The sequence below is a fragment of the Protopterus annectens genome, chromosome 4.part0 (assembly GCF_019279795.1).
Source record: "Protopterus annectens isolate FY-2018-M chromosome 4.part0, PAN1.0, whole genome shotgun sequence".
Classification (NCBI taxonomy): Eukaryota; Metazoa; Chordata; order Ceratodontiformes; family Protopteridae; genus Protopterus; species Protopterus annectens.
Window position 1 is genome coordinate 1,088,038,888 of NC_056733.1, and position 26,994 is coordinate 1,088,065,881.

Below are 26,994 nucleotides of genomic sequence, written 5' to 3' on the forward strand. Positions count from 1 at the left end.
CTACAAGGTCGGTGGCAACTTCTGCCGCCTTCCATGCCAGAGCCTCTTTACATGACATTTGTGCAGCTGCAACTTGGGCTACTTCTCATACCTTCATCAATAATTACAAATTGGATTTGGCCTCCAGGGGAAGAGCATCTTTTGTTTCTATGGTGCTCCGGAATGTCCTTCCATGAGAGCCCCCCCAGGAATAAAGGTAGCTGGGCACTCTGTCCCACATGTAAGGACTGAACGAGGGTTAACAATATCAGATAAAGAAGTTATGTCTTACCATAATGTTCCATCTGTATTGTTGATCCTCGTTCAGTCATTACGACCCTCCCACCTTCTCCCTCCTGTGGCTTCTAGTGGATCTCACCATCCGGTTCTGTTAGGTCATTTGACCAGAGGTAGCCTCTACCTTCTTTTGACTTGCAAACTCAATCTGAGGTAACAGGGAGAGGGGAATTCTGGGTAAGAGTTTTTAGCTCGAGGGTTTGTATCTGGCATGAGCTTGGAAGATGGCCGGCTCGGTTCCGAGGTCGGAACCAATACCCACATGTAAAGACTGAACGAGGATCAACAATACAGATGGAAAGTTATGATAAGACATAACTTCTTTTTTTGCAGGTCATACGGGCATAAAGCGTACCAAGAGGTATATTATGCACAATTTTTACTGGCCTGGGATTGCAAGGGATGTAACAGGGTACTGCAGGACCTGAGAGCAGTGCCAAAAACTAGGCAAGACAGGAGACAAGGTCAATGCTCCTTTGATGCCTTTGCCTGTGATTGAGGAGCTGTTTCAGAGGGTAGCTACGGATATTGTGGGGTCTCTAAGTACCCCAAGTTCCACATGGAAGAATTATATCCTGGTGGTAGTAGAGTATGCTACTAGATACCCTGAGGTGGTAGCTCTGTCCTCCATTGAGGCAGAGAAGGTGACAAATGCTTTGTTAGAGATTTTATGCAGGGTAGGTTTCCCAAGAGAAATACTGAGCAACAGAGGTGCCAATTTCATGTCAGACCTGCTAGCTTGTCTGTGGGAGCACTGTGGGGTGAAGTACCTAAAGACCACCCCCTACAACCCCCAGATTAATGGTCTTGTGGAGAGGTTCAACTCTACACTAAAGACCATACTACGGGTATTTGCAGACCAGTTTAAGAGAAAGGTACCCCAGGAATACACAGGTTTTTCACCCTTTGAGTTGCTGTATGGGCATATGGTGAGGGGACTTTTAGATGTGATTCGTGATGAGTGGGAGTGTGAGTGTGAATCCCACAAGGAGCCTGTGGTGGCATATGTTCTAAACCTCAGGAGAAGGCTTAGGGAGCTCAAGGCTTTGGCCCAGGAGAACCTGGCAGGAGCCCAACAGCAGAAAACGGTCTTGTATGACAGGAATGTTCAAGCCTGAGAGTATGCTGTGGGACTGCAGGCTATGGTACACATTCCTGTCAGACACAGTAAGCTCCATGCAGGTTGGAATGGACCCTTGGAATTGTTAAGGAAGGTCAGTGATGTTAACTACATGGTAAACCTGCTAAGCAGGGAGCATAAATTGTACCATGTTAACATGATGAAGCCTTACCATGATAGGGAGGCCCTGGTGCTGAGTATTTGCAGTGGGTGGCAGGTAGAGTCTGAATGGAATCTATGGCTACATCAAATCAGCCAGCAAAATTACAAGTTACTAAGGTATAGCCTAGGGTTGCAGGCATATGGCATGACAGTGCAGCACTGTAGTAGATCAACAATGCCAGTGCAGATGGGCTGTCAAGACATGGTGTGGGTTAATGTGTTCTCAGACAGGCTCATGTCCCTCAAGCTACATTTTTCCAGGGTCACTTGAGAAACTAGCTTGAGTCTTCAAAGGGTGGCTAGATGTGATGATTTGAAGTATTGCCAGCTATGCCAAGAAAAGTAGGGCACTGGATGTGTAATATATGTCAGCATAGCTAGCTGGAGTTTTGCAAAAAATTATATGTCATTTGTATATCAAGCTGATTTGTACAGGTGCTTGTGTTGAAAATGTGTTTGTAAAGCTGCTTGTGTTAAAAATGTACCAACAGTGGGATTCTGCTGGACAGAAAAGAAATATGCCTGTATGTCAGACTGTATTGTAACTGTTGAAATGAATATATTGTAACAGAGGATACTGGAAAAGAAGAGGTTAATTTCAGTCCAGCTAACTTTGAAAAATAGTCTGAAATTAAATTACCTGGCTTAGGCAACAGGGATTGTATATTACAGTTCTGACCGCAGCCAGAGTTGAAATGTCGGTGAAAACAAGGAGTAGGAACCCTACTATATTGTCCTTAGGGGTGAACTAATTGCTACCCTGGAAGGGTGGATGTTTTTGAAATGGTTTTATAGCTTCCAGATGCTATAACACATAATAGTAAAGCTCTGTGTATGGTAACAAATATGTGCTAAATTTTGATTCAGCTTTCTAGTAGAAGTGGGTAGTATTAGAACCAGAAGTCAGATGACTAGATGTGTGTGATGTCATTCTGTAAGCCAGCACTGAAATTATATTTTAATAATAGATAAGACAGAAGTATTACGGCAGTCTGTTGTGGATCTGACAAGACCACTCTCCCACATCATCTTGCCTTGCTCTAGTAAGTGAACTAGGGAACAGTATTTTTTTAATCAGTCAGGAAAAATGTAGTAAGATTAGTTAAGCACTGTTTTTCTGTATCTGTGCAAATCTATCCATCTGTGTTATTTTTAATATTTTCTGTGACTGAAACTCTGGTGTTTATTGTAAATAAATATTTAGTATTTTCATGTTCTTTTATTATTTATCATTAAATATATTTAAACTTTTCATTGTGACTGGTCTTTTAGAGACTATTTTAACCTTTGAGAGTACTTATATTTATTTGGTGAAACTGTGGCCACTCTTGAAAGTCTTGCTGCATTGGTCAAACACTACCGTTTGTATTAGTATTAATTTTGCTCAGTATAATTGGGTACCCTTGTACAAGCCTTAGAGCAGCTTGCTGGTGGCAGAGTAACTACCTTATAGTCTGGGCAAAGGGTATCAGGGTGAGTAAATCTGTGCCAACCTTTCCCAGATGTGTGTGTGTGTGTGTGTGTGTGTGTGTGTGTGTGTGTGTGTGTGTGTGTGTGCGCGCGTGCATGTGTGTCTATGAAAATCAAATCTCAAAGAGTGTGTGTCAACTGCTTGGAGTAGGCACACAAAGCACTGGCTTCACAGAGAATGGTGGAGTACTTGGCTTGGAACATTTGGCTGAGGATTCAACCCTACCGCTGTGCTAGTGGGGAGTCTTATTGGGGTCCTGTAGAGAGAGAGAGAGAGAGAGAGAGAGAGAGGTAAACCCAGCCCTCAAACTAAATGTGTTCTCTGGGTGCTGTTAAGGGGAATTGTGCTTGGTGCAGAGAACGCATCTGAAAATACTGTGTGCATCCATTTTTGTTCCAAGTAAACATCCATCACTGCTGTCTGTGGTGAGGATTGAGACTCCTTAGTCAGTGGCCCAGAGAAGGGGCATCACACCATGGTGGAATGTCAGCTTGAAAACTCATAAAATGCAAACTTGTCAAGCCAAACTAATTGAGGAAAATGCCTGTAAACTACCGAGTAAAGCAAGTAACATCTTTTTGCAGGGAACAAGCTCCTCTACACTTCCATGTAGGGGACTTTGACTCTACAATTGCCCCTTTACTTAAACAGACTAACACTGTGGTAAAAAAAATGGGGAAATCAAAAACACCTTATAGTGTTGAAAACAGTAGCCATACAAACTATAATCCTGTAGTCAGTTTGTATAACAGAAAACATGGTCAGGGAGTGGTAACTTCAGAGAAATGGAATCTGGCAGAGAATGATTGAAACACTACTTGACTTTATGTAGGATAACCATTAAACATAGAATCTTAAGTAAATCAAGTTCATTTATTATCCATTGTCATCTGTCCAACAGCTTCACATTTGGACAAACAGTGTGACGTGTGCAGCCTTTTGTACCTGGGCAGTAGTAGAGAGGGGAAAAAAACGAATCCTTAAGGGACATCTCCCTGTCCCTGTGGGAGAGACGTCCAAGTCTTAGCATACTGGTACTGGAGACAAATCCAAAGCAGAATCACTAAGGAGAAGGAATCTAGGAAATGCTTTCCAGATCATTCTTCTTCCTCTCTGGTATCTCCTGCTCCAGCTCCTAAATCATCCAATACTTTGGATCTAACTATTTTCTCTGGGCCGATCCTGACTAGATGCAAGACTCTGCTTCTCACAGATCCACATTTTTCATCGGAGCCAGTTTCTCCTCAGCTCTGATCTCCTGTTCTTCAAGAAAGAATTAACCATTGCTTATCCAGACTCCCTTCCATCACTTCCTGCCTGAGGTCAGTTCGATCAACCAGCAGCCTTTCCAAAGCTGATGTGAACCACATAATGAGGAACTTTCTCAGTATCCAGATTCATTTGGGGGTCCTCCTTGTTCCATCCACCACTCATCCAGTAGTAGTTCCTACCACAATCCATTTATCTTCATAGGTTCATAGGTTCATACTAGGCTATCTGCCCTAGGGCATTTATAAGCCCAGCCAGAGTGTGTTTGGCTTTCGCCACCCATTTTAAATTAATTTTCCTATGCCCTTTTTCGAGGTTAGTATACTGTGCCTCTGTCTAATAGTGACACAGAAGTGATATACCCGGGGCAAACCTATGATCTCCCATCCACTCATCAAGATTGACTCTGCCTAACCTGGACTGGGATTTTATTCCAGAGTGAAGGGAGCCTCTGGCTTATGAATCTGTCCCTCCAGCATGTCCTATTTATTTCAGTGTTGAGGTTCAAGTCTCTCGAGCGCGTGGCTCAATGGGATTTGGATTTTCTGAGGTGCAGCATGTCCATTAATTCCGGGTTGGACATGGCTTTATACGTCAGGCACAGATCGCCTCTGAGCAGGCGGTATGCCACTGAGTAGAGCTGGAGTTTCTTTAACCGGGCAGCATATGGCATCTGTTTGAGCCCTTTGATCCTCTTGGTGAGGTACTTTTGGGGTCTTTCCAGTTGCTGCAGGTGTCTGTTTAGGTACATCCCAAAAGGGGCATTGTACTCAATTATGGGCCTGATGAGGGATGAGTAAAGAGGCACAATGACCTCCCCTGATCTAGATGTGAATCTCTTCATGATTAGGTGGGCTATATAAAATGTTTTTCTAACCACTTTGGCCATGTGGTTGTCAAATGAGAGATTGCTATCAACTTGGGTCCCCAGGTCCCTAATTTTTCTTCTGTACTTAATGGATTACCACCTATGTGGTAATTTGTGGGCACTTTGCTTTTGCCAAAGGGGATGACTATACACTTTTTGGAGTTTAGCTTGAGGCCATGGCTCTGGCACCAGTTGTCTGTTTCTATGAGGCCCTTTTGGAGGATGCTTGTGTTGGCTGCAGAGTCGATTATGGCGCCCAGTTTGCAGTCATCTGCGAACTTGGTCAGCCACAGTCCTTCCGTGTTGGCCTGTACCTCCGAGAAATATATACCGAACAAGAGAGGTCCCAGGACTGAGCCTTGTGGGACGCCACTTGTAACTGGTTTGGAGTCTGACATGGCTCCAGCAATTCTAACCATGTGGGTTCTGTCCTTGAGCCAGTTTGAAACCCATCTAGTGACATAGGGGTTTATATTTAAGCTGGTGAGCTTATCTATAATGCCCGAGTGGGGTATTGTATCGAAGGCTTTGCGAGGTCCAGGTAGGCTGTGTGGACCACCTTCCCCTCGTCAATGGCCTTGGTGACTGTTTCAAAGAAGTCAACCAGGTTTAAGAGGCAGGATCTGCCCTTAACAAAGCCGAACTAGGTAGGATCCAGTGTCTGTAGGTCCCCAATATCTTTATTTATGAGGTCCATGATGATCCTTTCCATAGCTTTGCAGACCAAGCTAGTCAGGCTTATGGGGCGATAGTTTCCAGGATCCGTTGAAGCACCACCTTTGTGGAGAGGGACCACTGTTGCTGTACGCCACTCTTTGGGTACATATCCTGTAGTAAGGCTGAGATTGAACAGTAGTTTTATGTTTGGGTTTAGCTCTTCTTGGAGTTCGTGTAGGACGCAGCCCGGGACACTGTCTGGTCCCATTGATGGTGTGTTTTTTGCTTTGGAGAGGGCTGCTCTTACCTGAGCATCTGAGATGTCAGGGGGCCAGCACTCTGCTGGGATAGATATTTGCCCTTTTGGTGGTGAGGGGGGAAGTTTGCGCTGAACCTGTCAGCTAGCATGTTGGCAATGTCTGTGGGTTCGGTGTATTTTTTGTCATTTTGGACTAATTCTGAGCATATCTGGGAATTCCCACCCAGGTTACTTACATAACTAAAGAAAGCCTTGTGATTATCCTTAGTGTCCTGTGCAATTTGTGTCTCGAAGCTGGCCTTAGACGATTTTATGAGTGCCCGTAGTTTTTTGCTAATACTGATCAGAGATGCCTTCCCTTTTTGGGATTTTGCTCTATCATGTAGTAGCTTCCTCCTTCTATTGTATAGTTTGTTTATGGCTGGGGTCCACCAGACAGGACGTCTGCCTTTGGAGGATTGGGTCTTGGTTTTATTTGGGATTGCATGATCCATGCATTCCTGAAGGTGTTCATAGAATGCATTTATAAAGGATTCTGCGGTCTGGGCCATATTTCCCACAGGACTGGGGGCTTTGAAGGATTCCACCTCGGTTTTGAGGAGTGTGAAATTTGCTTTAGAGAAGTTTTTCACTGTGGTTTTCTGGGCAGGGGGTGGGGTCGGGATGTGAATATCCAGTGAGATTAGTTTATGGTCTGATCTTACCAGTGAGGGATACACCTGGTCTGGAGCATAAAGTCCCTATGTTGGTGATGATCAGGTCCAGTATGTTTTCCCCTCTTCTGGGAGTGGCAACAAGTTGTTCCATAGCATTTGAGTTTATAAATTCTAAGAACCTTTGGGCTAGGGTGTTGGAGCTAGAGTAATGCTCCCAATCTATGTTTGGGTAGTTGAAGTCGCCCAATATAATGGTGTTTGGAGAGACCTTCGTATTTTCCAGTGTTCTCAGGAAGGCCGAGTGGGATTCCTGGGTTTGGGAGGGTGGTCTGTAGCAGGCTATAAACTGGAAGGCAGTTTTACCCACTGTTAGTTGCACATGGATAGTCTCTGATGCTTCGTGCTGTGCCACCAACCTGGAGGTGTGGGTATCTTTGACGAATATTGATACTCCCCCTCCTTTTGTGGTTCAGTCCAAGTTTTGGGGCCGAAAAGTATGGTATGAGGTATAACCTGGTAGTGCTGGGGTGCTCTCGGGAGCCTTGAACCAGGTTTCTGTTACTGCACAGATATCTATGTTCTCCATGCTAAGGAGAGTTTCGAGTGCGTGCATCTTGAGGTTTAGACTTCTGGCATTGAGTAGCATTACTCTTAGTTTCTTATCCCTTGTGATACCTATGGAGGTGGGTTTGTCTTTTGAGCCTTGCCTAAAAAAGGCACTATGGGGGTAGCAAGAACCTTTGCCAATATTCGAAAGTCCAGGGGTGACAGGTGTAAGCCGTCCCTAGCGAAGCATCGTGGCTTGTCGAGCATGTCATCCCAGGCTGACAGGCATTGGATCCCCCTTGAATGACACCAATACTTAAGCCAATTGTTGAAATTGATCATCTTGTCTTCATATTGTGGCAACATTCTTGGTGAGGGTAAGATGCTACTCAAGGTCAGGGTCATACCGACCTGGGCTACATGCTCAGAGAGCTCCTGTATGTCTCTTTTCATGTAGTCCAGGGAGGTACGTCTCAGGTCATTCACACCAGCATGGACAATGACTGAGTCATATTTGTACTTGCCTTGGAGTGACCTGAGTGCTTGTGTTATGTGGTGGATCCTAGCGCCCGACAGGCAGCTCACCGTGACCTTCTCCTTGTTCAGCCTGGTGAGCGGGACGTCAGTGTGCCTGTCGATAGAGTCACCTATTACAAGTGTATCAGGTGTGTTGTTTAGCCTTAAGGGCTGTGACTGTTCGGCACACTGGCTTTGTGAGCTATGTGTTGCACGTGTTTTGATTTGGGGTAGCGGTTGCTTGGGTGTCTGTTTTGGAGGTCTCTGCTGCTTAGGCAGATTTTTATTTAGAGCCTCCGAGTATGTTTTTGTGTGTTTATGTGTTTGGTTTGCTGCCGTGGTAGGTCTATGTGAGACAGGAATTGTAGTGAGTGTGGTTTCCTTCTCCTCCTGACTGGTTACACCAGTACTGAGTTGAGAGAGCTTAGCCTTCAGTTTGGCTATATGGTTGCATCTCTCACGTGTTGGAATTTGTTGGGAGGAGGAGAGGGTTGTCTGTGTACATGAGGCAGTTGTAACATTGCCTCAAGATTCCCAGATTCACCAGCTGGACCGGAGAGGAGATTGACAATTGACCTTTGGACATGCTAGAATAGTATTGGGAATTCCTTTATAATTGAAAAAAAGGGCCAATGGAGAACAAGGTACTCAAGGGGAGTTTGTGAGGGTGTAGTGCTTTTAATTTTTTTAGTGCTGACTTATATAATTGCTTTAGTGAGCAAGTGCCAGGTAACTGAAATGCAATGTGTTACATGTAACTTAAATGCAAAAACGACAAACAGTAACTTTCTTTCAAGTGAAACAAGGAAATAAGTACAGTAAGCAATGCAGATATCACTAGGGATCCACAGAAGCGCTGAAAAGATGCGTTTTAGGTGGAATTAGCTTTTCAGGGAAATAACAAGCAAACAAACAACAAGCATACAAAAAAGCTAGATTCAGCAGGCCTGGATCTAGTCTATGCTACAGCAAACAAGGTGTACCAATTACAGTAAGAAGCAGTTCAAATATGCAGGCACTATAAGCCTTTAACCAGAAATTCCCAGCTCAGAAGGGCAGAGTCCAGCCTCTCCTCCCACAAGAGTGCAGACCACGAACCCTCTTAATGTAAAATAACTGGCCTGAAGCCCAAGTGCTTAAACCAGAACTAATACACTTTTAGAATAACAGACACTGAGCCCTCAATCAGCAGTTCCCAACTTAGAAGGATGTAAGCTACCTGTCCTGCCACCACAGTGCAGGCCACAAACCTTCCTAATGTAAAACAACTGGTTTGAAGCCCAAGTGCTTAATCCAAAAGACTTAGAATGATAGCTACACTTTAATCAAGTTACTACCAAGCAGTAATAAATACAATTGAATACTTTAAAGAATGCCTGGATTAGTGCTCAAGTTATACAAACAAAGCTAGATTCAGCAGGCCTGGATCTAGTCTATGCTACAGCAAACAAGGTGTACCAATTTCAGTAAGAAGCAGTTCAAATATGCAGGCACTATAAGCCTTTAACCAGAAATTCCCAGCTCAGAAGGGCAGAGTCCAGCCTCTCCTCCCACAAGAGTGCAGACCACAAACCCTCTTAATGTAAAATAACTGGCCTGAAGCCCAAGTGCTTAAACCAGAATTAATACACTTTTATAATAACAGACACTGAGCCCTCAATCAGCAGTTCCCAACTTAGAAGGATGTAAGCTACCTGTTCTGCCACTACAGTGCAGACCACAAACCTTCCTAGTGTAAAACAACTGGTCTGAAGCCCAAGTGCTTAAACTAGAAGGCTTAGAATGAGTTACACCAAGCAGTAATAAATTCAATTGAGTACTTTTAAGATGACGCAAAAGCAAAATAAAGTAGGAAGAAACACAAATACAGTAAAAGCAGATACATTTTTTTTTTTTTTTTTGTGGAAAGAGAGAAAGGAGTAGCAGAAACTAAGCTGATTGTCCTTCTCAAATGTTCTCCCTGTACTGGGTAGAATGAGATAATGACACTAGACTGGGAGGAGGGTCCCAGATCAAATTTACACTAGGGGCGGGCAACTGCAAAGCCACCAACTATAAAAACGCTATAACAACAGGGAGGGAAGGTGGGAAACAAACTGCAGAAATGTATCTCACAGTTGAAAAGCAGCAGTGAGCCTTTAAATGAAAGTTTTAAACAGCTAAAGGAGCCTCTAGAAAAAAAAAAGTTTAACAACAAGTTATCAGAAATAAACATCCCAACAGATGCTTAATAAAAGTGGACAATTTCCAGTTAATACCTCACACACAGTGAAACTAGCTAGAAAAATACACAGTACACAAAGTGCTATAAATAACAAAGAAATAAAGAACAAAATAAACAAAAACAGGATACTTAATGTTATATATTATAGCTCCGAGTTTCCTCAGTGTCCTTCCTTCGATCAGTTCAGTGTGAAATGGCAGAACACTCACAACTGAATTTCTTAGGTAACAGAAAGTTGAAACCTGAGACAGCTTTTAAGAAAGAAATCTCAAAAGAACCAATGAGGTGCTTAGTCTAAGCTGTAGTCCAGGTGACCTCAGTCAGCCAATGACCTCAAACAATTCTCTCTCACTGAAATGCCTGATGGCTTTGGCTAAACCAAGATGTCCCTGAATATGTGCTCAGACACACAGCCTCCACAAACACTAGGCCCAAATACAAGCCTGAATATGGAAATGCTACAAATATCCCCACTACTTAGAACAACTGCTGAAATGTATCTCACAGCTGAAAAGCAGCAGTGAGCCTTTAAATGAAAGTTTTAAACAGCTAAAGGAGCCTCTAGAAAAAAGAGTTTAACAACAAGTTATCAGAAATAAACAACCCAACAGATGCTTAATAAAAGTGGACAATTTCCAGTTAATACCTCACACACACTGAAACTAGCTAGAAAAATACAAAGCACACAAAGTGCTATAAATAACAAAGAAATAAAGAACAAAATAAACAAAAAACAGGATACTTAATGTTATATATTATAGCTCCGAGTTTCCTCAGTGTCCTTCCTTCGATCAGTTCAGTGTGAAATGTTATCTGACTTGGGAGTTAAGAATCTGAGCATTTCCCAGAGTTTGTTCTTCCCGGACCTGATGATCTGGGTATCTTATACTCCAGTGGCATCTCTGATCTGTACAGCTCTGATAGAGGGTCATAGAATCATAGGAGGTTACTAGGCTAATGGCCGTGGGGCCATTACAAACCTAGCAAAGAGTTTATCCCCAAAAAGAAACCTCAGTCAGCACCTGTCCCCCCTGTCAATGAGGGACACAGGTGGAACCCCTGGGAAAAATTTGTGGTTTCCCATCCACTCATCAAGGCTGCGCTTGTAGAGGATCAGCGAGGAACTCTGTTTGACGTGTATGGGAAGTCTATTCCAGAGACAGGGCAGCCTCTGGGAGACAACTCTGTCTCTCCAGCAGGTTTTGTTGATGTTGCATATTAGTTTCAGGCCTTTTGAGTGGGTAATGCAAGAGGAGTTAGACTTATGGATATGAAGCATCTCTAGTAGGGCAGGATCTGAGATTGCCTTGTAGGTGAGACACAGATCACCTGTGAGCAATCTGTATGATACCGAGTAGAGTGATAGAGATTTGAGCCTGTCCATGTAAGACAGGTGCTGGAGGCCATGGATTCTCTTTGTGAGGTATTTCTGTGGCCTTTCAGGTGCATTCAAAATGGGGCGTTATACTCTATTATTGGTCTAAGGAGGGAGGAGTATAGAGCGGTAATAACCTCATTGGAGCCAGAAGGACTGCAGGGCCAAAAGCTTCAGCGCCAGATGTGGGGGAACAGTTTCAACTTCCAGGGTTTCAGAGCCATCCCTTCCCCTCAGAACTTGGGCAGCAGATAGTTTAATGCTGGAGTGAGCATCAGATCCAAGCTGTATGGAGTTCAGGGTTTTTCCTGGTGAAGTAGCTTTGGCTCCTACTGTTCAGATCTCCTTTGGCAAAAAATTTTTTGCAATGCGGCATGCCCCCTATACCTCTGACAATATGGGGGTAAGCCCCGGCACCCACAATCCATACATACACACATATGGTTCCTCTTCAAAACATCTATTCTCATAACATCAAAACCCCAAAACACTCAAAAGTCATAACATCGAATTTCATGACACAGAAAATGTATAACATCGAGTAGTGTATCATCAAACATGTAAACGTTACAGTTTAATCTGTTAATCTTGTGGGATCACTATAAGATGTTGTAGTTTTTATTTATATAGTTATTATTTATATAGTGTAGGAATTTATATTATTTATATAGTGTTTATTTTGCCAATCTGTACATGTTTTTAGGCCATACAGGTAAGTGATTTAGACATTATGTGTATATTCTGTATGGTGATTATGATACAGTGGGGTTAGGAAATTGACTTTTTTCCACTGTAGTGCAATCTCAGAGTTGGTATATTTAATTTACGGGGGGGGGGTGCAGGAGGGCTTCCCCCCTGCAGAAATGTAGTAAAAAGTGTGTTTGTTAGCCTGGTGTTGTTATAGGGGGAGGGGATGTTATTTACATGTGCTTTGTAGTTTTCAATGTTATGCAAAGTTTCAGTGTTCTGAGTTTTCGATGTTATGAGTTGTCAGTGTTTTGGGGTTTCAGTGTTATGGTCTCAGTGTTTTGAGTTTCGATGTTAGGAGAATTAGATGTTTTGAAGGGGAACCAAACATACACACTTATGTGTGTGTGTGTGTGTGTGTGTGTGTGTGTGTGTGTGTGTGTGTGTGTGTGTGTGTAGATATATATATATATATATATATATATATATATATATATATATATATATATATATATATATATATGGGTCTACTTCAGTAGACCGACCGCTTGCTTACCTGACAACCAGTTGCCCGAGACGAGAAGACCAACCCCTTCAGAAGACCGACATCTGTAAGACTGACGTTTCATGTGAAGTAAGTAACCTCTTGGCCATCCTGTTGAACTTTGACCCTTACCCCCATGGTAATGCGTTCTCAGAGTTGGCATATTTAATTAGGGGGTGTGGGGGGCAAAGACACCCGCATAGGGGGGTGTGGTGGGTTTAGTTTTGCTTAGTTTAGTTACTTTAATCGGGATGGCCAAGCGATTACTTACCTCACTTGAAACATTGGTCTTCCGGATGTCGTTCTGAAGGTGTTGGTCTTCTCGTCTTGAGTAACTGGGTGTCGGGTAAGTAAGCAGTCTACTGAAGTAGACCCATATATATATATATATATATATATATATATATATATATATATATATATATATATATATATGTATGGAAGCCCTTCGTTTGTTCGAACTTTCAAATGTTCGAAACTCATATGGCCGACGCCATATGAGAGAATGTTTGAAAGGCCGACAAATGAGATTCTCCTTTCCTGCACTGTAGTGTGATCTCGGAGTGAGAATATTAAAGTTGCAGGGGATGTAGGGGGCGCAGCCCCCCATGTGGGGAGGTGCAGGGGGGCTTGCCCACCTGCATAACACAGTTTTACTGTGTTTACAGGTAGGTAAATGGTGCTATTTCAGGATGTCAGTCTTTCGGAATGTCGATCATATGGTGTCAGCCATATGAAAGTTGGCATTCTGAACGGTCGACATTCTGAAGTAGACCTATATATATATATATATATATATATATATATATATATATATATATATATATATATATATATATATATAGATATATATATATATATATATATATATATATATATATATATATATATATATATATATATATATATATATATATATAGATATATATATATATAGATATAGATATATATGTAAGATTGCACAAACTCAGAGAAAAGTGACACAAAGCTTTACATTGAACTCTGAATTTCATGTTAAGCAAATCACCCAGGATACCTTCCAGTTATGACATCCAAGCACTGTTTCACTAGAGCACAAGAAAGTCTAGGGATACCTCACACATTATTTTACTTAAGTTGTGTGACATAACATTTTGTCAAAGACCCCTTAGTTGAACATAAGTGTTCAAAGCCATTGTATGAAAGCCATGAGTTGTCAAAAAAAAGTAAGTGTCCCATCAGCTAAATATAACAGTTTGAGGTGTAACTTGTCTGTCTATTATCTGTCAGTCTATCCTTCCATGTCTCTTTCTCTGTTATTTGTTTTAACAAACTTGTAAATTTATTGCACCTCATTATCTAGGGAAGCCAGTACTTGTCAGGTGTCCATTTTCACAGAGTACTGAGGGAGACGAGCTCCACAAACAACATAGATTGAAGTAGTATATGTCACATTAGGTGCTTAGTTTGGGAATGCATGAAGATGTCTCTGCCTTCTTCAGCCAGCAGTGTGTTGCTATAGTCATCAGAATAAATAATGAGTTTTATAAACTCACTTTGAACAATTATGTCTAAAGAAACTGTTAATGATAAATTATCAGAGTGTATATCGGAAGCAAAACAGTAAACTTTCTTTTTAGAATTCTCTTTTTCAGCAGAATACAATTTTGAATTAACTCATTTTTTAAATTTGTGCTCAATTCCTAGATCCTGTATGCTATTACACAGTGCTATGTATTCATAGATCAGCAAGCAAGGCCCTTTTATATGCAAAAAAGTAATTACACAATGAAGCAAAATTGCAAAAGACATGTTGCATGATCGTGTTCCATTGTGTAGAGCAGGTGCTATAACAACCAATCCCCTACACAAGTTAACCCACCTTCAACTGTATGTCATTCAAGAAGCAACGTCCACTGCAGTACTACGGCGATTCGCAACAGCATAACTCATGAGACAACAATGATGGACACCACAGAGGTGCTTTACTTCACAGTGCAGCCATGATCCTCTTCTGCTGGCAATAGTGCTGAGCAACATACTGAAACAAAAAACAAACCCACCAACATCTCCAGTGCATGATAGGAAAATCTCTAATAGTAACAGAGTCCCCTTCGGGTGAACCTGCTAACTAACTCTACCTTACCCCAAACCCACACTCTGATATTAGTGAGCTCCCACCAAGGGGAGCTCACAAAGCACTAGATCACTTATTACTATACTCCCACAATGAACCCAAGTTTGCTCATGACAACTGACTGTGAATTCTTTATGAGTATCAAGTCAGTCTTGATGGTGGATGACACTGGAACAAAGTCAAGCAGCCTGTTTATATATAGTAAGCCTTGCTAAGTAGTTACACATAGCAACTTGGGAATACATACTGTGAAATGATAAGCTGCTTTACTTCAGTGTACTGTTTGGTGCTGTCAGATTAAACAGCAGTCCCAGTCATTTCTGAGCTAAGGACTATCTGGTGTGCATTACTGTGCAACATTCAAGAAAATGGGAATATGTGTCTACCCCTGGGATCTGTTACAATTTAAATATATCATGGTAATCTCTGATAGCATACTGGACATAGTGCGAGACATACATGTACGCATATGAGTAGTACGTTCTTGCATATTGGGGCATGACTTAGTGTGACTGTGATGATAGTAATAAAAACTAATCTACTGATGAAAGACTACAACCAGACTGAACTTTTGTGCATGGCAATACTGCAGAAGTTGCCTATATATATAAATTGCAGTCATGCAAAGTAAGAAATCTTTTTTCTCCAAAGGTAATGCACATATCTTGGTAAAATTCATGTTTAGCTAGACAGTCTCTTTTACATGTCCTTCTATCATCTACCAAAGTGGTTAGAAAATCCTTCTATGTGGCCCACCTAATCACAAAAGGGTTTGCATCCAGATCGAAAGAGGTCATTGGGCCCCTCTACGCATCACTCAACAGACCCATCATAGAGTACAATGCCCCATTTGGGATGTACCTTACAAGACACCTGCAACAACTGGAAAGACCACAGAAGTACCTCACCAAGAGGATCACTGGCCTCAAGCAGATGCCCGATGCAGCTCGACTGAAGAAACTCCAGCTGTACTTGGTTAAATACCGCCTACTCAGAGGTGATCTCTACCTGACATACAAGGCCATGTCCAACCCAGAATTGATGGATATGCTCCACCTAAAGAAAACCATATCCCCTCGAGCCACAAGCTCCAGGGATCTAAACCTCACCACAACAATAAATAGGACGCGCTGGAGGGATAGATTCCTGTCCCAGAGACTTCCCATGCTCTGGAACAAGATTCCAATCTACATTAGGCAGAGCTCCTCGCTAACCCTCTTCAAGAGAAACCTTGACGAGTGGATGGGAAACTGAAAGTTTACCCCAGGGATCACTTCAATGGCTCTGCTGGACAGAGGCACAGGGAACTAATCTAAGGGGGTGGCGAAAGCCAACACATTCCGGCTAGGCTTATAAATGCCTTCGGGCAGATAGCTTAGTACCTACCTATAAACCTTCTCTGCTTTAATATTGACTTACTGTAATAATAATTTCAAGTAGATGATTTTCTTTTGGTTTCAGCTCTACTTCTCCAAAGTTCCTCCAGCTTTTTATGAGTTTTGCTGATGTTTCCGTAACACTAAATATACCAAAGAACCTTAACATTGGAACATTTTCAATTTTCAGAAGCCTGCTCGTGTACTTACACTTGTCCTGTAACAATAATCTTTGTTCTAAATGGCTTTGCATTCCACTTCCTAGAACAGTAGACCAGGAAAATCACTTGTACAGTATTAAATGCTAATGTTTTCTACTAAAAAGTAAAGTGAAAAGTATGTATTTTGGTTTGTGAATAATTTAGATAATTTGTGCTATATTTGTCAAATGTGCTTTTTAATACTTACTCAAGCACAGTTTATAGATACCCTTGTCACCAAGCATAGACATTAATCATATCCTATGAAAGATACTGAATTAATATGAAACAGAGTAGAATACTGAATTTTAGAATAAATCTGGATATATGAGCTTGAGATTGTTTCAAATTATAGTTTTCTCAAGGCAGACCGTGGTAGCAGACAGTTCCTTTTTCATAGTACCCACTTCTTCATTTAACATAAAATTTCATACTACCCACTTTTTCATTTAACATAAAATTTAACCCTATCTTTGAAGACCAATGAAGGAAGCAGAGTGGATCCATGGTATAAGACTTTCTATGTTTATTCATCCATTCATCTGTAACACAAGATCTGATGATGTCAACCTTCATCAATTCTTGACATTTGGGACACAGTTCCGATCCTTAGAACCAACTCGGCTGTTACACAGCTCATACCAGCCAAAATACCACTCTCTATATTACCTCAGATCTCATTTGCTGCTCTTGTCGCAAGATGCATCAGCCATTCCTTCTCTCGCAGCTAAGTAAGTCTTATAGACTTTATTAGCTAACCTCTATATTTTTCTGTCCATCTCTTAATTCCTTTCAAACTGTTCTCTCTACCCACCTTTTACAAGTGAGTGCATTTTTTTCTCTGTAGCTTTTGGTATCCCTTCTCTAACATTGTTGGTAGTTTCCTTTCCCTCTCTTCTCTACTGTTAGATAGCTTTTTACCATAGTTGGTAACATTTCTCCTTTTTTCCCCAATTTTTAGGTAGTTTTTCTACCGGTAGTCTTGTGTGTGTGTGTGTGTGTGTGTGTGTGTGTGTGTGTGTGTGTGTGTGTGTGTGTGTGTGTGTGTGTGTGTGTGTGTGTGTCGCTAGAGTTCTGCCTGTTGACCTTCCGTCTTCGTTGTCAATATGACAGATAGGTCTTAAGGGCACTACTGATTTTAAGCAGTCTCAGGACTGCTGGGCACTCCGCCTGCATTTACTGTTTAGGTCCTTCTCATCTGAACCAGGAATGCTCCATCTGCCAAGTCTTTAGTAATCAAGCTTTGGTAGAGCATAGAAATAAATTAATATTGAAGGGACTTATTAAGACTCCTTTTGAAGAAGCCTTATCCAAGGCCAACACGGTTCCTATGGCCTCTGGTTCTAAGGCTAGTCATTCTGTGCCGACATCTCCATCAGCACCGATGGCACCTGTGACAAAAAAAATATATCTTCTTCCGTAGGGGCTTCCTTGGAATCAAAACTAAGGTTCCGATGCTCTCGGAGCAGACTACCTCTGCACTGTCCATTACCTCGGCGCCCTCAGCTACAATGTTGGCACCGAATACTTTAACTTCACAGTTAGTGCCGACCTCTCCTTCTGCACCACAGCAGGCTCTACCCCTGCTTCGGTGCCGAAAGTGGAACTTCTTTATACACCCAGGAGAAGGTACTCGCCTTCCATTGACCCTTTCCTTGGTCAGCTTCCCAGTCCATTTATGGAAAGGCCAGAATCCCCCTAAGGGTTGTCTGTCTGCTCATCCAGAAGTCTCACTGAAGTAGATGTAGTGAGGTTCTTGATCAGCTCCTAGTGGCTAGGGATCTTTCTGCCTCCTCCCAGACCCTGGTCCCAGCTGGAGTTGGGGTATACTCTCCCAGGACTCCATCCATTCCTCCTCCTCTAACCTCATCAGAGGCCTTATAGCACCCGGCTCCAACTCCTCAGGTCCCAGTCGCTGTGGTGCTGATAGCCTTTCCATCTTCAGTTCCGAGGTTGGCTCTGATTCCCTTGGTTCCTTCGGAACCGGTGGACTCCCGAGGTTGTAGGTCCATCATCGGGTCCAAAGGTTTGGGGTTGGCTCCTGTTTTTCATTCAGAGTCACCCTTACCTCTTGGAACTTCAGCGACTGGGGACCCTTCTATGGCTCCTGCTTCGGAGGTGGGCTTCTCAAGGTGTGACCTTGGTTCAGAGTTTGTCTCTCTCGGTTACGGGCTGCCATCCCTCCTTGGGAGGGCCTGCCTTAAAGGCTATGGAGAGAGCACTGACCTCTACAACTTCTCAAGTGGCCCCTTCTGGGTCGGAGTTTCATTCCCTGACCCCTTCTTACCCAGAGCTTCCACCAACTTCCATGTCTGGACAGCGAGCACTGAGGCTGCAAGATCCCCCTGCAAAGGACACCCCTTCTTCTGAGTCCTCCTCAGAGATTGCCACTGAAGAGCCTCCTCAGAGGAAAAAGTGTAAGAGGAAACACTTAGATTCCCCTGAGGAATCTGTCACAGAAGACACAGACTTCTATGAAGGGGAGGGTTCCCCCTGGTCACCCTAAGAAGATATCTAATTTGGAGACATCTTGGAAATTCTTAAACATAGGGCTAACTGGAAGCCCAAAGACCCTACCTCTGAGTAGTGAGTGTACTTGCAAGTCATTGGTACTCAACCACCTACTTCTTGGGTGACCCCTGCCCACTGACAATCTCATCAAACTGATCGCTCAACAGGCTTGGAAGGCTTCCGATTCCATAGAACTTATCCCGGAAGACTGGACAAGATATTATCAGCTCCTGAGGACCACCAACACTGGGTAAAAGGGTTAGCAGTGGATGATGTGGTGGCGGTGGCAGCCACCAAAAAGGAACTAGCCAAGGAAAATTCCTCTGTTTATCCCCCTAACCGAGAGTCTAGGTTGATGGACAAATTTGGAAAGCGGGTGTACACATCATCGACCTTCACTTTAAGGTCTTTGAACTTTATGGCACATTTTACTACACTCCAGAGGGATCTGATCAAGGAGCTGTCAGACACCCTAGCCGGAGCTGTATCTTAGGGATCCAAGATAAGGTGGCCTCCCAGATAGCGACCTTGGAGTTGATTTCCAACTCGTCCATGAGGCTCATTGCACATGCAGCTGAAGAGGCGATCAGATCAGCTGGTTCAGGCGTAGCTATTAGACGACACGCCTGGATGCACCTGTGTGAGTTTGCGGAGCCAGTCAAGTCTTCCTTCATCCATGTTCCCTTTGACAGATCTTCTTTGTTCAGCCCCAAAGTCAAAGAATCTCTAGCCAGGTGTGAGAAGGATGGGAAGACCCTGTTTGCAGTGGGTATATGTTTTTCCTGTTCCCCAACGGTCTTACTCTAGGAATCAGAGGAGTGGAAAGATGTGATTCAGAAAATCCCAAGGGCCTTTTCAGGACACACGTGGTGGAGGCTCCTCTCTGGGCAGAGGGGAGAGCTCTAATGGAAAATGCTGACCCTGAGGCAGAGGTGGCATGCAGAATAAGAGGTCCAGGGATTCTTTTTCCGGTAATCTCTACCAGTGCTCCTGAAAGCGGTCTGACTTCTTACCTCTGGAAGCAGTTGGGGGAAGATTTTCTCTGCATTCAAGAGCCTGGCAACAAATTACCTCAGATGCTTGTGTGCTGAGAATTATTACCAGAGGTTACACTGTTCCCTTCACCCTTTATCCAAGATCAATAAAAAGACTCCCTGATGTTCCACCCAATCAGAGGGAACAAGCAGCTGTAGAAATCCAAAAGCTGCTAGATAAAAGAGTCATCCAAGAAGTCCCACCAGACCAGAGAGGATCCGGATATTATTCAAGATTCTTTTTAGTGCCAAAAAAGACAGGGGACTTGAGACCAATTCTAGATCTCAGCCTTCTGAACAAGTTCGTTCAGCAAGCGAAATTCCGGATGGTCACGGTTCAGTCTATACTTCCCTTTACAGAGGAAAATGACTGGATGTGCACTATAGACCTTCAAGATGTGTAGTACCACATAAAAATGAACAAGCGCTCCAGAAGATTTCTCCACTTTCAGCTGGGAGCCAGTCATTTTCACTTCAGAGTACTGCCCTTTGGTTTCATCAGAGCCCTCAGGGTGTTCACCAAGTCTGGCAGCAGTAACAGTTCACTTGAGACTGTATGAATTTCTGGTGTTTCCTTATCTAGACAACTAGCTCATCACCGCTCCCAACACTCATGTACTGCTTCAAACAACAGACTTCATTCTACAGCTGATCACTCGTCTGGGCATCACAGTGAATCCATCAAAATCTCAACTAAGCCACACTCAAGATTTAGAATTCATAGGAGCCTGTCTAAACACTATCTCTTGCATGGCTTCCCTTCCTCTTCAGAGGTTACAGAAGATAAAATCCTAGGTACAAGCCATACTTTCAAAAGACAAAGTCCAGGCCTTTCTAGTCCTCCAAGCCGTAGGATCCATGGTGGCGTCTATTACCTTGGTCCCTCTAGCGAGAATCCACATTTGGCTACTACAGTGGCTTCTAGCATCACAATGGTCCATTCTAACCTACCCAGTGATGTACCCAATTCTTTTCACCAGCTGCTGCAAGAAGGACTTATCATGGTGGATGGAATCCAAAGGGATTCTTTTAGGCCATCCCTTTATTCTTCCTCAACCCAAGACCATAGTGACCACGGATGCCTCCCAGATTGGGGGGGGGTCATTATCTTGGAAGAACAGTCCAAGGCACTTGGTCCCCGATAGAGGCCAGCCTGCATATTAATGTTCTGGAGTTGAGGGCAGTGCTCTTAGCATTGCAAGACCTTCAATCTATCCTCCCCCAGGAGCAATTGCAATTCAGACAACATGTCAGTTTTCTGGTATGGCAACAAACAGGGCGGATCCAAATCTTATCCCCTGTGTCAAGAAGCTCTCAGAATGTGGCATGGGTGATATCCTCCAACTGCTTTTTGATAGCAACACACATCCCAGGGAGCTCAAGCATGATAATGGACAAATTGAGCAGGCGCATACTTCTGCCTCACGAATGGTCCTTCAATCCCAGTGTGACAAAGGAGATTTTTTGCCGGTGGGGCTAGCCTTGCTGTGACCTGTTCACTTCACCCATGAACAAAAAGTGCAGCAGCTACTTTGCTGTGATCCCCTCTCGGGGAGTCCCTGAGAGATGCTCTCCTTCTCAATTGGCTCCCAGGTCTCCTGTATGCATTTCCCCCATTTCCCTCATTCTAAAGAAAGCAGCCAGATTGAAAAGCAAGTTGATTCTCATTGCACCTTAATGGCCTCGACAAATTTGGTTTCCCTTTCTATGGCCTCATCTCATTCACTGTCCATGGATTCTGGACCTATTTCCAGATCTGCTGTCTCACCCTCAGGGACTAGTGCATCCAAACCTTCAAAACCTCAAGCTGATGGCTTGATTCCTCCAATTCCGTTAGTCACCAGGCAGAATGGTTTACCTTCCCCAGTACAAAAAAATCTACTGGCTTCTCATAGGTCATCCACCAGGAAACTTTACCTTAGCAAGTGGAAGAGATTTTCATCTTGGGCATATGCTAACAGACTTAACCCCTTTTCCACACCAGTAGAAAAAGTTTTAGAATTTTTAATCATGCTTTTTGATTAAGGCGCTATTGATTAAGGTCCACTTAGCAGCCATTTCAAATTTTCATGATGGTTTTGAGGATCTTCCTGTAATTTCACATAGATTATGTAAAGTGTTCCTCAAAGGAGCTCTGAGATTAATCCTCCATTTAAGGACCCTGTAATCCCCTGGGATCTGACCACTGTTGTACAGTCTCTACTGTTTTCCCTATTTGAACCAACAGCAACATGTCACTTAAACTTTTTGTCATGGAAGACTGTTTTTCTCATAGCTGTTACCTCTGCAAGATGTATATCTGAGATTCAAGCCTTATGTTTTAACCCCCATACTTGGTCTTTCATAAAGATAGAGTTTCATTCAGAAGCAACCCATCCTTCCTTCCAAAGGTGTTTTCAGAATCCAATATTAATCAAACCATTGATTTGTCAGTTTTCTTTTTCAATTTTTCCAACAAAGGTGAACATTGTCTGTATTTGTTGGATGTTCACAGGCAGTTACATTTCTACCTTAGCAGAACTAAAGAATCCCGAAAATCAGACCATTTTTTGTATCCTTTTCTGGCCCAACCTTAGGAAAATCTGTTTCAAAAAGTTACCTTGTTGAAATGGCTAAGAGACTGTATTACGTACATATACAATAACAAGAATCTCAAGTTACCAGCACCCGTGAGAGTGCATTCTGCCAGATCAATAGCCACTTCAGCTGTTTTCCATTCCAAGGCTTCCATGAATGAAATATGTGCAACAGCAACACAGGCTACTCCACATACCCTTATCACTCATTGCAAATTGGATTTGGTCTCCAGGACAAGAGCCTCCTTTGGTTCTATGGTTCTCAGGAATATCCTTCCATAAGGCCACCCAGGACCTAAAGTAGCTGGGGACTCTGTCCCCCGGGTCAAGAACTGATGAAGATTGACAACATCAGATAAAGAAGTTATGTACTTACCATAACATTCCATCTGTGTTGTTGATCTTCATCCATTCTTGACATCTCACCCTCCTGTGACTTCCTGGAGGATTGGACACTTGTCCTGGTTATCTTTTTAGGTTACACCTGGGACATGGCTTCCTTTAATTTTGTTTATAACTCTTCCTGTCTTTCCATGTGGCTGCAAACTCGATCTGAGGTAATATAAAGAGGGGTACTGTGGGTTGAGTCTTAGCTTGAGAGATTTTTGGCTGGCGCAATCTGTGTAACAACCGAGCCGGTTCCGAGGATGGGAACCATGTCCCAAGGGCCAAGAATGGATGAAGAGCAACAACACAGATGGAACACTATGGTAACTACTTTTTTATTTCGTCATTTACTCCGTAGTGAGCAGTAAAACACTTATGAACAAAGATGTTCAATATATAAGAGCCGTACTCTACTTAAACCTAGTCTCTTTGCAGCTTCTTCTCTCCCCATTCCTTTTTATTTATTGACTTCTCTGCTTGCTTCCACTAAAATGTCAGAACTGAAGAGTGATGCATTCCCAATAGTCTCTCTATCTTAATTCAGGATATGAAACTGGCCAACAGTTGCAGTATGGGTATACTGCTGTTAACGCATCACATTGCCCCTGTCTTCTATTATTACTGAGGACAAACTGACACATACTTAAACGACTGCATCTTTGAAATACAATAGTATGAGGTATTTAAAATAAATTATTTAAAGAAGCACATACTTTCCATAAATGGTAATAGTTGTGGTATTGTAATAAAGTAGAAGCTCTGCACCCTCAACTTAATGTTCTGTCATACCAGGCACTTGCAAAGTTTGATGAGCTATTTTTTTTTCTTCCCAACAGAGGCACTGTTGTGAAAGCCCGTGACAAATATCGACACCCAGAGTGCTTTGTGTGTTCTGACTGCAATATGAATCTCAAGCAAAAGGGCTACTTCTTTGTGGAAGGACAGCTGTACTGTGAAAATCATGCTCGAGCACGTATGAGGCCTCCAGAGGGATGTGAAACAGTCACTATTTACCCTAAAGCATAAACTGTTGAGAATCCAGTGCAACGAAAACAAAAGACAGGAGGAGTATCTAGAGTCACTAGGAACAAAAGTGCCACACTGCAACATGTGACTCTGCAGTTATGTAGTTACTAATGCTTTTTGCTTCTGAAATTTACAGATGGCTGTTTTCTGTTACACAAATTTATGTTACTCTCCATTCCCCAAACTTAATGGTACAGAAATGCTATGCATGTTACATTTCACTCAGTCATTTTACAGTACTGATTAAATCTGGGGACTGAGACTAAATAAAATGCATCAGTATGTTTCTGTGCTTTTGTAGCAATATACACGTTAAAGCATAGTAGAAACTGCATTTACTTATTGAAAAGCACAATTTGCTCAAGCACTTGCTTTGTTGGAGAAATATCCACTATTTGCACATTCTTTCTTAAGTATATGTATATATAGTATGCATAGGGAATAAACACCATACTAGCTGTTAATTTTTATATGCCACACCATAAATATCGATGGCTGTGTTTAAGTATTACTCTATACACTATTGATAAGCGAGATTTATATAATCTAACAGAACAGTGAAATATATTATCTGACAAATTTAGTTTTTACTATGCAGGAAAAAAACATGTTATTTATACAATCAGTGTACTATTAAAATTTAAATTAATGGTACCACAGTTTTTTAGGTATAATATTTAGAATATATTTCAAGGACTTTCAGGTAACTGTACCCCAGTATTTTTAAAGTACATCATCTAGACTATATGCCACTGACCAATGTGAATATCATTGGTATTTAATAGTGTTTGCATTGGCAATATGTAATGCATTTATATGGTACATGCCACTAGGCAGTAGAAATTTGTACTCCTACAGCATACTTAATTCTACACGAATGTTAAAGAAAGCAGACTATTGAACCAGAAGTCTCAGTTTTTTAGCATTGCAAGGGCCAACTCAAATACATTTTCTTTAATGTTAAGCTGTGTTTTGACCTTTCAGTTCACAAAAATGGCTTTCAAAATTTCAGTCTGGTAACTTGTACAGAGTAAAAACAGCTGTGAGGAGTCACAACAACCTGTAGTAATTGCTGTGTCACCAGAAAAGTAGCTAAAAAGTAAACACCTTCCTGCAGTATTTGCTTCCTACTTGAGCCAGAGCATATACAACATTCTGTAAATTATGCGAGAGCAGAATTAACAGTTTAAAATTATCTGGCATGTTGTAACATTGTATAATATTGGTACAGGATTAATTTCATTACTTAAACTGACTATAGAAGTGGAATTTTGCAAAGATTGACAAAGCATCAAGTTTGAAAGTTGTAAAATGGTGTTCTGAAATGTGGTTTGCAGGAAAATGTGATTTTATTATTTCTGCACATTGCTTCAGTACTGTTGAATGTATATTGTGCTTTAATTTGGAAATAGTAAAAATGCATTATTGTGACTTATTTAGTGTACATAATAAAATGGACAAAAGCTTGCCTTTTGAAATGACTGATGCAGCATTTATTGTGCTCAGCCTTTTGGCTAAGATCAAGTGTAGTAGTTTTGGGGAATACTTATTTCTATAGTCAGAAAAAATGATAAAATAATGTGTATTTCCGTACTCCATCTCCTACTAGTAGCTGTATAACTATGTATAATATGTTAGAAAATTATTTAAACCAGTTACCTCAACCTAAGTCATTGCCCAGGATGGCAGCAACTGATTGCCAGCCAGTCTTATTCAGCATGTCTTACTTATTAGTTTTTATCCTACTACTTAATGAAATAGTGAAATTTTAGTTTTTTTTATTTTATTTTATTTATTTATTTATTGTGATTGTATACTTCCACAGAATTTCAGACAGGAGTGCAGTTTTGTAGATGTCTCTTGGAAGATCCAGCACTTTACATTTTCAGTTTGGCCCTGCATTTTGATTTCTTTTGTGTCATCTTTTACTTCCATTTTGTGAACTATGGAGCAGCTGCTGAGGGCTTTTCATTTAGAGTTTGGAACCCATTTTATTTATTTATTTTACATGATAATCAGTATCAGATTTGGCACTATTATGTAGTTACCAGTTGTTTACATTAATGTGTCTGAGTGTTAACATTTCTTTAAGTGTTTGGGGTCAAGTGCATAAATAAACCTGAGCTTTATTTTTTACCATGTGGGAACCCCTATTAGAAAAAATATAAGATGTAATTGTTTTGTTAGCTTAAATAATAATGTCACAAATGTGTGACAAACACGTGAACATATCGCCCATGCTGTTTCAAACAGTACTGCATCTGTGAGTGTAGAAAAATGCCCACAAACAATAAGCATCTCAAAAACTTTCCAACCAGCTACAGATGGCTCCCTGTAAGAAATGCAAGATTCAGTATTGAAGGTCTTGGTACTTTGTGAATTAAAGTTTGATACTGACAAAAATGAATTCCAAAACTCACCAGTACACCTTTAAAGTGTTTCTGCAGAGGACTTCCCCAAACCTGCACCCCTCTGATATGGGTTCTATGGACTCTACAGCTTTGTTACTTTACATATACTAATTCTGAAGTCAGTATAACTCAGATGTGAAATATTCTGAGCATAGTGTCAGAATTAGAATATATAGTCTCTGTTTGCATGTTAATTCTTGCTGTTGCAAAAACACAATTACAATCTTCACTCTTAAAACAAACACCCCTACAGACTACACTAAAGATATATCCTGACAACCAACCAGATTCAGTCACTTGCTTTTAAGTAGTATAGGTAGGCAGCAGTACTAAAAGCATAGCAAATGGTACTAATCAAAAATAGGTACTGAAAGCAAATTTTCAGTTTTTTTTAATAATTGCTTCTTGTTAGGTAGTTTCCCCCTGTGTAATGTACAGTATTACAATTATTTCAGGGAACGCATGCTCTTTTTTTTTTTTTTTTTTTTTTTTAAGCCTTCAACACTAGATCATTTCATTTATCTTTTGGGGTAAATGTCTTGTCATGCTGTTCTCAAACAAAAATAATATAGATGATTATAAATGGATCCAGTCATAAGCAGTTCATTTGTTTGGACATGGATTCGAAGAAATTCACATTGAGAATAAAGCTTCTGGTGATTTTTTTTAAAACTCATTTTGAGAACACATAATAAATTGAAATTATGACTGGCAATCCAGTTGCAGT

At 41.7% G+C, this 26,994-nt stretch overlaps 1 protein-coding gene across 3 annotated transcripts in view; it reads left to right on the forward strand.

Moving 5' to 3' along the window:
* Nucleotides 1-25,337, forward strand: part of PDLIM3 (PDZ and LIM domain 3) — a 716,648-nt gene extending 691,311 nt beyond the window's left edge. For all 3 annotated transcript variants that reach the window (XM_044069031.1, XM_044069033.1, XM_044069032.1), the window contains one exon: nt 23,667-25,337. In XM_044069031.1, coding sequence (XP_043924966.1) covers nt 23,667-23,856 — 190 coding nt within the window. In that variant the 3' untranslated portion in view covers nt 23,857-25,337. The remainder of the gene's footprint in view (nt 1-23,666) is intronic.
* Nucleotides 25,338-26,994: the final 1,657 nt, after the last annotated feature.